The 12,053-nt window shown below is 59.1% G+C and overlaps 1 protein-coding gene across 1 annotated transcript; it reads right to left on the reverse strand.

The window, feature by feature from the left end:
* Positions 1-14: 14 nt before the first annotated feature.
* Positions 15-11,820, reverse strand: ST6GALNAC2 (ST6 N-acetylgalactosaminide alpha-2,6-sialyltransferase 2). The gene is made up of 10 exons (XM_027654596.1): positions 11,241-11,820; positions 5,730-5,810; positions 5,552-5,609; positions 4,772-4,946; positions 3,828-3,993; positions 3,604-3,742; positions 3,337-3,440; positions 3,161-3,244; positions 2,478-2,577; positions 15-2,288 (listed from the first exon to the last, which is right to left on the reverse strand). Exons 1-10 carry the CDS (start codon positions 11,363-11,365, stop codon positions 2,121-2,123), a joined length of 1,200 nt encoding a protein of 399 aa, XP_027510397.1. The 5' UTR covers positions 11,366-11,820; the 3' UTR covers positions 15-2,120.
* Positions 11,821-12,053: the final 233 nt, after the last annotated feature.

A 12,053-nucleotide genomic window follows, 5' to 3' on the forward strand; every position in this document is an offset into this window, starting at 1 on the left:
TTTTGTGCAGGTAGGAAGGATTTTAGATTGAAACACTTCCTGAAATTCAAGCAGTTGTGAGCTTACCCTTCCTAGCAAACCTGATACCCAAAGACTTCAGTTGTGTGCACATGCTGAAAGTTGAAGAAAAGCAATTCCTGGGGACAAAACTCCTTATGGCCAAGCCAGGTCTGGTAACAGAAACGGTTCTTGTGGTCTGCTTGGGAGCTCAGAGATAACGGTGTGAGAGGCAGTAGTGGAGTCATTAGGTTCATCTGATGGTAAGTCCTTAAAACTCCAGTGTTAGGTTCCACCCTGGGCTGGGAAACCTCCCTTTTTTGAGAAGGGAGAGGAAGATGCATGGTGTGGTTCTGATGTGCACAATCAGCTCTGCCCATGAGCTGGCTGATTCCAGGCAGGATGCTGCCCTGGGACAGCACTTCCCTCTAAACCCTGCTCTTCCTGCCCTGTGTCTCAAGGTGCTGCTGATGTCACCTGAGGTTTGGCCAGAGCTGGTTTGAGGAGGTTTTGGAGCGTCTTGGGCAGGTGATGTGAGGATCAGGCTCATTCTTGTCATGAAAGAGGTTTTTGCTGAGTGCTTGTGAACACAAAACAGGCCTAACAGGCTGCTGTGGTACCAGTGTGAGGTGGCTCTGATGGGAACAAAGGTTAATTTGAGACGTGGGAACACAAGGTGGGCCCCAAGCTAGAGATTACATCTGAAGCAGGCTTGGAGCCTAACCTTCTGTAGCTGAACCAGCTGGAAACAGCCTGCTTGGGAGCTTGAGGGGTTTTGGAGGTTTCCTGGCTCATGGCCAGGGTATCTTTTGCCATCTCTATACAGCAACCTCATACAACAAATAGCATTCCAAGTGGAAAAGGGCCATGCTCTGAGCTACCAGAGCCTCCCTGCCAGCCCAGATCTTCATGATTAAACCTGCCCCCATCCCCATCAGCTTCTGGAGCTGTTCCCCAGTCAAGGGTTCACTCTACTACCTGCTACTGCTCTGCTGCAGGAGGGAGGGAGGGGGGGGTCTCACCCCCACCCACTTCATCAAAACAACAGAAATAGGCATTAAAGAAAACCATTCAACATTTATGTAATTACACAAAGTGGAGAAGTGTCTTGGCTTACACTGCTCTGTATCCACCCTGCAGCTGGAGGAGTGTCCCCAGTGGGTCTCCCTGAGCAGAGCTGGTTCAGGACCTTCACCTCCCTGGGGGCTTTAGGGAGAAAATTAAAAACAGCGATAATCACTTGTGGCTCACCTGGCATGGGACTGCCTCTCAAAGCACTCAGAGGGCACCACAGCCCTGGGTCCCTGTGCAAGAAAGGCCCAACAAACTCAGTGCCACACGTGTGGCTTCAGTCCAGTGTCACCTCCAGGCTGCTCAGGGGCCGGACACATTCCTGGTGTCCCAGCTGAGCTGAGCTGCTGTGACCCTACTCTTAGCTGATGGCTTTTAAAACCCTTCCTTGTCTGAAAACACCAGACCTAGAGAAGGGGTCAGTGATGGGGCACGCTGTGTGTCTGTCACAGGAGAGGGCAGCCACACCCCTGTCTGTGCTGCTGATCACAGAGACAAACAGATCCTTCTGGAAGGTGGCACACACCGACAGAGCTGGCTGCAGCTGGGGCTTTCTGCAGTCTAGGAGAGGTGCTCTCCAAACACACCACCTTCTCATCAGCTGGACGATCTGGTCTCTAGTCCACAGATGCATCCTGCCTGTTGTGCCACCACGGTGATGAGCATTTGAGCTGGAACATGATGGCGAGGTGTTTTCCAGCAACTCCAGCATCCTCTTCCAGCACCATCCTGCCCCTCCTGGGCTCCACAGGGGCCACTGCTGCCCCACAGCCATGTTCATGGGGCTGGCAGGTCACAGCCACGTGCTGTGGTGCTTCTTGATGCCCCAAAGGCCACGTTCAATCACACTGAGCCTTGAAACATTTCAGGAGATCCCTGAGGAAAGGCAACATTTCTCTACCAGCTTCAGCTTCCCCCTTACCCTCACACCACTGCCAGCTGCAGTGTGGCAGGTCTGCTCCACGGGCTGGCCGACCAGCTGAGGAGAGCCCTTGGGAAACAGAAGAGCCATAGGAGTCCTCAGACTTGCCCCTGTGGGCAACCTCCTGGCCTCACCGCTGGTAGAGGGTGATGATCCCGGCCCGGTGGAGGCTCCTCCACAGCGCTGCCTCCAGCATCATGTCATGGTTGGCATAAAACACCAGAGGTTTCTTCTCCACCTCATAATAGTGGTCTGAGAACTGCTCATAGTTGGCAGTGATGAACCCGTAGGCACTGACCTGTGGGGAGGGACAGACAAAGGATGGGGTCAGGGCTCTACTTCAGGTGGTCCATTTACCACCGCCCCCCTTCCAGGGGGCATGTAGGACAGCCACCAGGACAGGCTGGTCCCACCAGGAGCCCCACAGCAGCCAAAGTGGGGGAAATCCCCTTGTCTCCAGCAGGAAGGTGATCCCGTGGCCTCTTACCTGGTCGCAGGTGTGGAGTGCCGTGAGGAGCATGAGGGCACCTGTGCTGGGCATGTAGAGGGAGCTGTACTGGGTGTTCAGGATCTCTGATCGCAGGAACCTGGCAGTGGACACGGCAGGGACGGGGGGTCACGGCTGGCACGGCACCACAGCCCCCAGACCTGCACTCATCCAGCCCCCACCATGCACTGGGTGATGCCAGGCCCTGGTAAGGCAGGAGCACCGAGTGAAACACAGGACTGGGGTGGATTCTCTGGTGACTGCTACTAAGGCTGAGCTCATTTGCTGCAGGTTGGTAAAAGGCACCTCTCTGCTGTTTGGAATCACCCCAACGCAGATGCCTGCTTTCGTGAGAGGCAGGAAAAGACACTTCCATTGACCCTATCTCCGCTCCTGTTAGACTGGGACAAAATGTAATTTATTTTGGGGAATGGGAGCAAGGTGAGCACAGAGAGCTGTAGGAGGGGATGTGAGCTGTGCTGCAGTGAGCAGGAGCAGCAGGGGAGAGGTGCCTCAGCCTTGTCTGCAAACAGGAGGGCAGAGGTGGTTCCATTGTCTGGGGAGGACTGGGAACACACTGATGCTGAGCAGCCACTGGTCCATACTGGAGAGAGCAGAGGCAGGCAGTCTGAGTTCAGCCTGGGGCAGAGCTGAACAGCAGCCGCCATCCTCATCATCCTCACCTTGCTGTCAGGTACTGCAAGAAATCAGGATGCAGCAACTTGAACTTCTCTGCAGATGCCTCCGGTCCAAAATACTTCTGTGGCCTGCAGCAGGGCAAGGAGAAGCAGGGACAGATGTTGGGGTGAGAGCAGACAAGTCATGCCTGCATCACTGAGGGTGCTGGGGGGCTACTCACTCATCCCCCTTGTCCGAGCCCTCGGGCACTGGGCTGCCCTGGATGGCCGATCTCAGCATGACGTAGTCCCGGATATCCGAGGGGATGAAGATGTACTTCAGGTCCTGCAGTGGGGGCACAAATGTGACACTTGGAGGGGCTTAACAGGGCAGTGCCTATGGAGGCTGGCAAGGACTGAGGGCTCCCGAGATGGGGAGAAGGTTTGAGGGGCAAGCCCAGCCTCAAGGGAGAATTGACCACATGCCCAACAAGCCCTCAGGGTGTCACCTTGGCCTGGGGGATCCGGGTGAAGCCGTACTCCTCGTAGGCGATGAGGGAGTTCTTCATGGTGTTCACCGTGAAGCCGTAGAAGGAGACCTTGGTGCCCACGTCCTCCTCGAAGCCTTTGATCACGGCACCGTTGATCCTGCGGGAAAAGCGCAGGACACGTGTCCAGGGCTGGACCTTCCCCAGCACCCACAGCCCCAGTCCCGCCCGGGACCCGCGTGCACCTGAAGACCAGGTCGTGTGCGTCGATGGCCTGGCCCTGCCGCGAGCCGTTGAGGATTCCACCGTTTCCCACCACGGCACAGCGGACACAGCCCCCGGGGAGGGCGGCCCTGTCGAAGAGGTGCCTGTTGGCGGAGGCGTTGAGGAGCCGGAGGGTGCTGCCCACCACTGGAATGGAGCAGGATGGGAGAGGTCAGTGAGGAAAAGGTGTGTCAGCCCACGTGAGCACGTGTGTGTTAAAGTGTGCGACAGCACGGAGCACATCCAGGAGCAGCACACTAAACTCACGCCATCCCTGTGCAGGAGAGGGGCCTAAAGGTGGGATATGGGGACACCAGGCAGTCCCTGCTCTCCCAGGCTTTGTGTCACCCACTCTCAGCTCCCCCCCATGGTTCTAACCCTGCTCCAAACAGCAGCACTCAAGGCTGTGCAAGGCACAGGGTCACATCCAGACATCTCCAGCCCCAGCCTTGCTGATGCTGCTGCCTGGGCTGGCCATATCCCCTCCTCACAATATCTCTTTGCAACAGCCACCAGTTCACTCCCCCTGCTGTCCCCAGCACTTCCCAGCCCAGGGATTGAAGCCGGCGGCTGACAGGGAGAGCAGAGTGTGGGTTTGGGGTGGGAAGGGAAACAATCTCCATCCACAACAATGGAGCGGGTTGTCCAAGCTCCTCCGGCCCCAGTTAATAATCATGCACACACTGGAGCTTTTATTCGGGGAAAATGTCACAAGATGCAGCAAGAGGCCTTTGCAAAGCCGTGCCCTCCACCTCGTGCCCCAGGAGGTGGAGTGGGGAGAGATCAAGGTCCCTGGCTCCTCTGCTGCCTTCTCTGCCTGTCTCATGTCACCAGTCCCTTCTGCTGGGTTCCCGAGCCCCTCGAGCTGCCCCACATCCCCAAATCACCCCATCAGCTGTGGCCCCCATCCCAGCTGGGTCTGTACCTGCAAGGGACAAGCCTTGCCAGCCATAGGGGACATGTCGTGTCCTCAGCCTGTTCCAGGTCGCCAGGGTGAAGTGCTGGTCCCACATCAGCACAGGGGTGTCGAAGCGGAAGATCTCCCCAAACTTGGGGTCTGCCTTGGCTCTGGCCATCACTGAGTGCAGGCAGGTGCTGGGCTGGGAGAGAGGAGGACCCCAGCTCAGCCTCCTGCCTTCCCTGCAACACCTCCACCCCTCAGCAGGCACCAAGGAGAGGACAAACCCAGGGACAGAAACGCTCCTTGTCCATCACATGTTCTGCTGGGTCACCCAGGCAGGGCACTGCCCCGTGCCTTGGTTTGCTGCTGTGAAACACCCTGTGGCACCCAGCTCAGTGGGGCTGAGGGCAGCAGAGGTTACAGGGTCAGCTCAGAGTGTGAAAGATTCAGCACCTTCAGGTGTGGGCACCCCATTGAAGGGCTCTGCTGTATGAGAACAGTCCCAGTGCCCAAGAATGGTCCCCCCCCAGAGCCTGGGTCCATCCTCATGAGTCCAACCTGGTCTGGTGGACCAGGAGTCACAGGGTTGGAGGGAGTGGGTGATGCTGGCTCCAACTTTCACATTACGGAATGGCAGCAGGGAGGCCTGGGGAGACCCATTTGTGTGGATGGAAAAGGTTGTTCCCCTGCAGACCCCTTCCAGAGGATGCTGCTCCTCCTTCAGCTTCCCCACACAGCCCTTCAACCACCAAAAGCCAGCACAGAGGGGCACCATGGACATGACTGTGCAGTGCTAATGATTACCTGCTGCCTGCTGGGCTTGGGCTCCTCCAGCTCTGCAGAAGGCTTGAAGGAATTCCCACTGGAGTGGAGGAAATATATGGCAGAGTTAAAAATCCACCACTTGGGCACTGGGGCACCCCACAGTGGGCATGGGGCTCCCAGCCTACGCCAGGATTGCTGGACACCTTTCCCTCCTTACCTCTCCGAGCTGCCTCCAAGGGCCCATCTGCGGTGTGGGGTCCCCGACGGGGCCAGGACCAGCGGCTCCGGCTGCAGCAGGCTGGGATGAGACAGTGAGGGCTCAGCTGAGGAGGTGACACTGAGCACCCCAACACCCCCACACCTGTGACAGCCATAGGGCAGGACCATGTCCCCTCCACTTGTCTCCCCTCCACCACTGCCTGCGCCCACCCGTCCCTGTCTGCGCATCCCTCTGCAAGGGGAGAACCATGGACATGCAAAATACAGAGTTTTTGCAAAAAGCAGCTGCTGTCTCCTCGTGGGTCCTCCTCCAGGAGCCACACACACCAAAAATCACACCCAGCCCAGCCTGCAGCCTTGGGGGAATCCTGCTGAGACCACCCTCTCTCTTCCCACCGTCTCACCATTCCCGAGTCCAAATTAGACAAGGCTGGGGAAAGCTGGACAGGCCAGCAGGACACTTAGTTGTTACACTTGGAGACGCAATCAGCAACCAGGGTCTGCAGGCTCTTGGGGTATATGGGACCTCATCTGCCATGGGGGCAGCTGGAGCACGCCCTGATCCTTCATTTAGCACTGGGAGACAAAGGCAAGGGCAGCCCACCCCAAGCAATCTGGGATACCCTGAGCCCTAAGGGGCCAGGAAGAGCTGACCCAGCCCCCCAGGGGGAACTGGGGCTGGGGGCAGCCTGGCAAGCAGGAGGTGGGAGCCCACCGGAGGGGAACAGGCTCCCATTCATCCCCGCACAGAAAGGCTCTTCAGAGCCCCCCGGCGCTGCCGCCAGCCCAGCCAGCAGGTGCTCAGCCCAGAAGGGAGGTATTGTGGAGGAGACAAGGGCCCCTTGTTACGGGATCTCTGCCTGGGAGCCTGGGGACAGGTAGAGGCAGGTGGGGAGCGGAGCTCTGCCTCCCCCCCGGCCCCCGCCGGCGCGACGCTGCCGGGCAGGGCAGGCATTGGGTTTCCGTCCCTGCCACGGCCCCTGTCAACACCAACAGTGCCCACAGCCCTGCCCAGGAGTGAATCCAGACCTGTCTGCCACCCAAACCCTGCTCTGAGCCACCCTGGGGGTACAGCATGACAGGAGGGTCTGGCACTGGGGGCTGGAGCATCTCCCCAGGTGTGGATGGGGAGGCAGTGCCCAGCAGAATTTAGTCCAGGCTCCTTCCTTGCACCATCCCAGCATGGCCAGCTCCAGAGAGGGGATGTTGACGGGGAAGGTGTCTCCCTGTGCAGGAGGCTGAGCCCTGCCAGCAGGGCAGGGCAGCTTTTTAGACCAAGCCAGGGTATCTTGCCTTGGTGTCCAATGGAAAAGCAGGTCCCCAGCAGGAGCAGAGCCCTGTAAAGCCCCCATCACTCCAAACACAACGCTACAGTCCAGGGGTCAGCACAGTGTGATCCCCACCTCTCCTTGCAGACAACCAGCTCATCCCTGAGGCTCATCCTGGGATCACCTGAGCTGACAGAGAGGAGGGAAGGGAAATCCCCAAGAGAGGTCCATCAAGGTGGGACTGAGCCGTCCCAGGGAGATGCCAGAGCTGCAGCTTTCTGCAGAGCCTTTCTGGGGTATCCCTGCAAGGATCCAACTAACCCCAGCCTGACCAACCTTGCCTGTTCCCTTGGCTTGCAAAGGGGAGCACAGGGTCTGTGCACAGCAAGGTCAAGGTCAAACTGTACCAGACCTGGTGGTTACACTGAAGGCTGCTCTTTCATTCCAGGTACCAACAGCACACCCATCACAGCAAAGCTCATTCACACAAGTGCCTCACAAGAGCTACCAGGAGATCCCTGGATGCTGAGTCAGCTCAGCCAGGGCAAACTGCCCTGGGATCCAGGGAGCTCACCCCAGCCCTGCTTGCTGCCTCCATCTCATGATGCAGGCAATCCCCAGCCCAGGTACCCCACCAGCTGGAGCTTATCAACACTACCACCACCCAACCAACAGACCAACAGAAACCTCTCTGCTCCAAACCCACAACAGGTTTACACTGAACTCCCTGCATGCAAAGCCCCTGGGTTGACCACACACCCATTTCCTGGCTGCAGAAGTGCAGCTCCCCACCAAATCCCAAAGTCTCATTACCCTCACTCACCACATCCAGGCTTGAGCTGCAGCCAAACAGCCTCTCCCAACCCCACTACCTCCCTATCCCTTCCTATCATGCTCACAAGGCTCAGCTGCACATCTCTGCCCACCCAGACCCTCCCCAGCCCTCCAAGCTCTCCTACTCTTGTTTCTTGGTACAGACAGACCCCTCCATGGCTCACCCCAGTGCCTGCAGGACAAGGCAAAGCCCCGGACACTGGCAGTGGGAGGGTGCTGTGCTACTTTCTGAGGTTCCAAGGATGCTGTGGAGCTCTGAGGGGCTCAGCCCATGTGTACCCAGGTGGGCACAGCCAGCCTGGCAGGTTGGCTCATGGTGATGTTCCATGGAAGCTGGGACCCACCTCCACCCATGGCCAGAAACAGTGGGTGGCACTTGCTCCTCATTTCTTGCAGGACTTGCACTGAACTGATAAACCAGTGCCAGCACCTCCCTGCACTCACATCCCAGCTGTGGGTGCTGGAGCCAGCTCCCCAGCAAAGCCACTGCCCAAACCCTTCCAGGAAGGGTGTGGGGCAGCTGGCCCCCCACCAGAAAGCAGATCAGTGGCATAAAGGGGAGCCAAGCGCTTTGACGTCACCCGCCAGGATGTGGTGAAGCACCTCGTGATGCTTGGTTGACTCAGAAGATGACAACGCTCCCCAGGACCAACAGATGCACAATGGGGCTCTGGGAAGGAGTGGCTCTGGCTGCCCCAGCACTGGCAGTGCCAGCAGAGCCAGCCAGGCTGGGTGCACTCCCTCACCATCTGGCTATTCACAAATGTGACATTTTTGGTCCAAGGCCATCCTTCAATTCCGGAAGATAACACTGTGTGCGAGTGTCGTGAGCACACACTCTGGCCTTATCTTCGGAAAACACTCCCAGGGCCCCACATTTGAAGGAGCCGAAGTAACAACACGAACCTGCTCTTGGAGGCATTTGCTCCATCCTGCTGGGAAGGGCTGAGCTCCAGGAAGCATCTTTCCCTGGTGTAAAGCTGGAGCAGCACGGAAAAGCTGGGCAGAGCTCAGTGCTCTTCCTGTTAGCCCTAACAATAAAGCCACAGGCAGAGCTGGCAGCTCACCAGTGAGGTTTGGGAGAGATGGACAGGCAGGGATTCGGAGTGGGATAGGGCTGTGCCCAGACAAATCCTGGGGGCTCCAGGGATTCAGCTCCCTTCATCCTTGTGGAGGGAGGCTCTGGGAGGATGAGGGCATTTCACCCATCTCCATAGGACCTCAGAGCTGCCACCAGCTCTGTGCTGAGCTGGAAGTGGACTTGGCACTGCTGTGGGTATCTGATCCTGGGGTGATCTGGTGCTGGCAGCAACCACCATCCATCAGGGGATCAGCTTCCCTCTACCCCTCTTTGTCCTCCTGTCCATCTGCATGGAGGCACTGCTCACACAAACCTCCCCACAAAACGTGGTCACCTGCACCCACACGTGAGCACCCTGACCCTCCCATGCTGGCAGGCAGAGCGGGAAGTGAGTGCTCTGTGGTGGCACCTCAGCCTGTGGAACGCCGGCCATCCCGGTTCCACCTCCAGACTCGGCCCCACATCCGTTGGCAGAGCTGATTCCTCCAGTGCACAGTCCAGCCTGGACGAGCAGCAGTCATAGGTATAAACACAGGGAATCGGAGCCAACAGGACCCACTCATTTGGGTTTAGCTTTAGAGATTGGATTGAAGCCCAGAGGAGAGTCCAGGAGAGATTTGGAGGGCAGGTCAGCTCTGTGTTACCTCACCCTGGGCTCCTCTCTGGGGCTGGATGAGCTCACCCTTGGTCCCATCAGTCACGGGGCTGGAGCCTAGGCTGGCTTTGCTGGGGAGGTGACCTGGGGCAGGTCCAGGCAGGGTTAGGAAGTGGTAGTCTGACATGTGGCAGGGAGAACCCACTCCCGGCTTCCATCTCATGGCTTTCCTCCACACCCTGGTTCGGGGTTGAGCCATGGATCCTGTGCCAAGGCACAGCTGGTTTCCATTCCTAGCTCCAGAGTGGTGTCTGGGCACGTTCTGCTGCCCTCATGGGCCTCAGTTTCCCCTCTCATGGACATCAAGCTCTTTGTGGGGAGCTGCTCTGCACCCCGGCTGTGATGTGCCCCCAGCACTGTGTGGTTCCAGCTGACACTGCACAGCCAAGGGTGGACACAGCCAACCTCTGCCCAAACTGCTGGGGATACTCCTGCTCCACAAGCCCAGCAGGGGAGGGAATCTCTGCCTTGGGCTTTGATGGGATCGGGCAAAGAGAGCCCCCAGCTACCAGCTGGGGAAGAAGCAGCATCTGGACCCCAGGGCAGCCCATCCAGCTCCATCCCCAGCAACTCCCAGAGCAAATCTGTCTGCCCTCAGCTCACCCTGTGCAGGACCAGTTCCAGTCCTCACAGCAACTCCCATTCCCCGGCAGCACCCAGGCAGCTGGGCTCTGTCACACCGAGGGCACCCAAGAGCATCCAGGAGGGGGTGAGGGACACCCACAGCGCTCTCCTGGCACATCACCCGGTGCTGCAGGGCAGAGGGCGCCTGGTCCCGCAGCCCAAGCGCTGTGCAGGCTCCCTCACCCCCTGCCCACTCACCCACGCTCCCCGGGGCTCCCTGGGGAACCCCAGCACTCCATCCCTTGCCACCGCGGAGGCTCAGGAAGGGGCTCGAGGAGGTTGGAGGACGCAGGGAATGCAGACGAAGAGGGATTGCAAATTGCTGGAGTTTGGGAAACGCTGCAACCCTGAGAGTTTGCGAGCCGTGAGGCGCAGTCCGGGGATCCAGGGGGGCAGCCCGGGGGATCCGAAAGGTTTGGGGGGCAGCCGTGCCCTGCCCCTGCAATGGGGGGGTGGGTCAGTGCAGCTCCATAGGGGCCAAACCTCCCCCAGGACAATCAGCTCGGATCCTCCATGAGCCCAGCGGGGACACGCGGGGCTCGCAGCGGGTTTCACAGAATCACAGAACCACAGAACCACAGAATATGCCGAATTGGGAGGGACTCACAGGGATCACCGGGTCCAGCTCCCAGCCCTGCACCTGGGTTTGGTGGGCAGCTGAAGGGGGTTTGATCCCGCCCGGGGTGTGCAGGACCCTCAGCCCCCCCTGGGCCCAGCAATGGTTTCTTTGCACTGTGATGGGCTGCTCCCACGTGGGGACCCCTGGAGACCCCCACGGCCCCGGGGTCCCGCTCTGGGCACCCCTGGGCTCGGCTGGCGGCCGTGGGCAGGAGCCGGTGCTCAGAATTCCTCGGAGCGGGGCAGAGCCTGCCGCGAGCACATTTTCCAAACCACCCAACGACCGGGGGGCACAGCTGGAAGAACCCGCCCTAAGGGGCCCACACTGGCATCCCAATTCCCCCTCCCCATCCCAGTGCATGGCACCTCTTGCTGGATTTACACATCCTTGCCTCCCACCCCCCACCCCCATTCCCCGTCCCCCTGTACCTGGCTATGATCCTCTGGCTGGTGGGCGACTCCACCGTAGTGTAGTAGTGAGTGTAGAGGAGCAGAGAGGATGTTAAACCTGCCAGGAGCAAAAGGCAGAGCCTTTTCCAGTGTGGGGACCCCATCCCGAGCACTTCAACCGCTGGAGTCGCGCAGGCGAGCGGCAGCGTGGGAGCCGCCCCGGGCACACAAACTTCCCAGCCCCTCTCCTCTCCCAGCCCGGTGGGCGCGGACACCGCTATGTCCTGGCTCCGTCCTGCCCTGGGTGCTCAGCTGCACCTCGGAGCAGGCTGGGATATTCCTCCGGAGCGGTGGGAGGAAGGGTGTGAGCCGGAGGGAGGAGGCACCAGGCTGACTGGTTCAGACTTGCTGAGAAAAAAAGCACTTTTGAGCTGCTTTTTCTCCGCGCTGGGGGATTAAACATTCACCCAGACCGGCAGGGAAATGCGATTTTTTTTTTTTTTTGCCTCTTTTTCATGCCACCCACCCACGGCTCCCAAACACGGTTCTCCTTTCTGTAACTTTCCCGTGCGACTAAAAACACGTGCGTTCACCGCCGGCTGCTTCCCAAGCGGCAGCACCCACACCCCACGGTGCCACCCCCGAGCGAGTCCGCGGGTTATTTTATGTTTATCAGAAGCTCCAGGCTCTGAAGTCAAGCCGGGCTCCCACCCTGGGACGCACCCGCGCCCGGCCGCTCGCTGGTTAATCCGCCACGAGGGAGAAAATGTGGGGGGGAAGGGGAGAAGGGGGGACACTTCTGGGGTGCTGCCCCCGGCCCCGTTCGGGCTGAACGCATCGCTCACCCACACT

Source organism: Corapipo altera, unplaced genomic scaffold (assembly GCF_003945725.1).
Source record: "Corapipo altera isolate COAL_440 unplaced genomic scaffold, ASM394572v1 343, whole genome shotgun sequence".
Lineage (NCBI taxonomy): Eukaryota > Metazoa > Chordata > Aves > Passeriformes > Pipridae > Corapipo > Corapipo altera.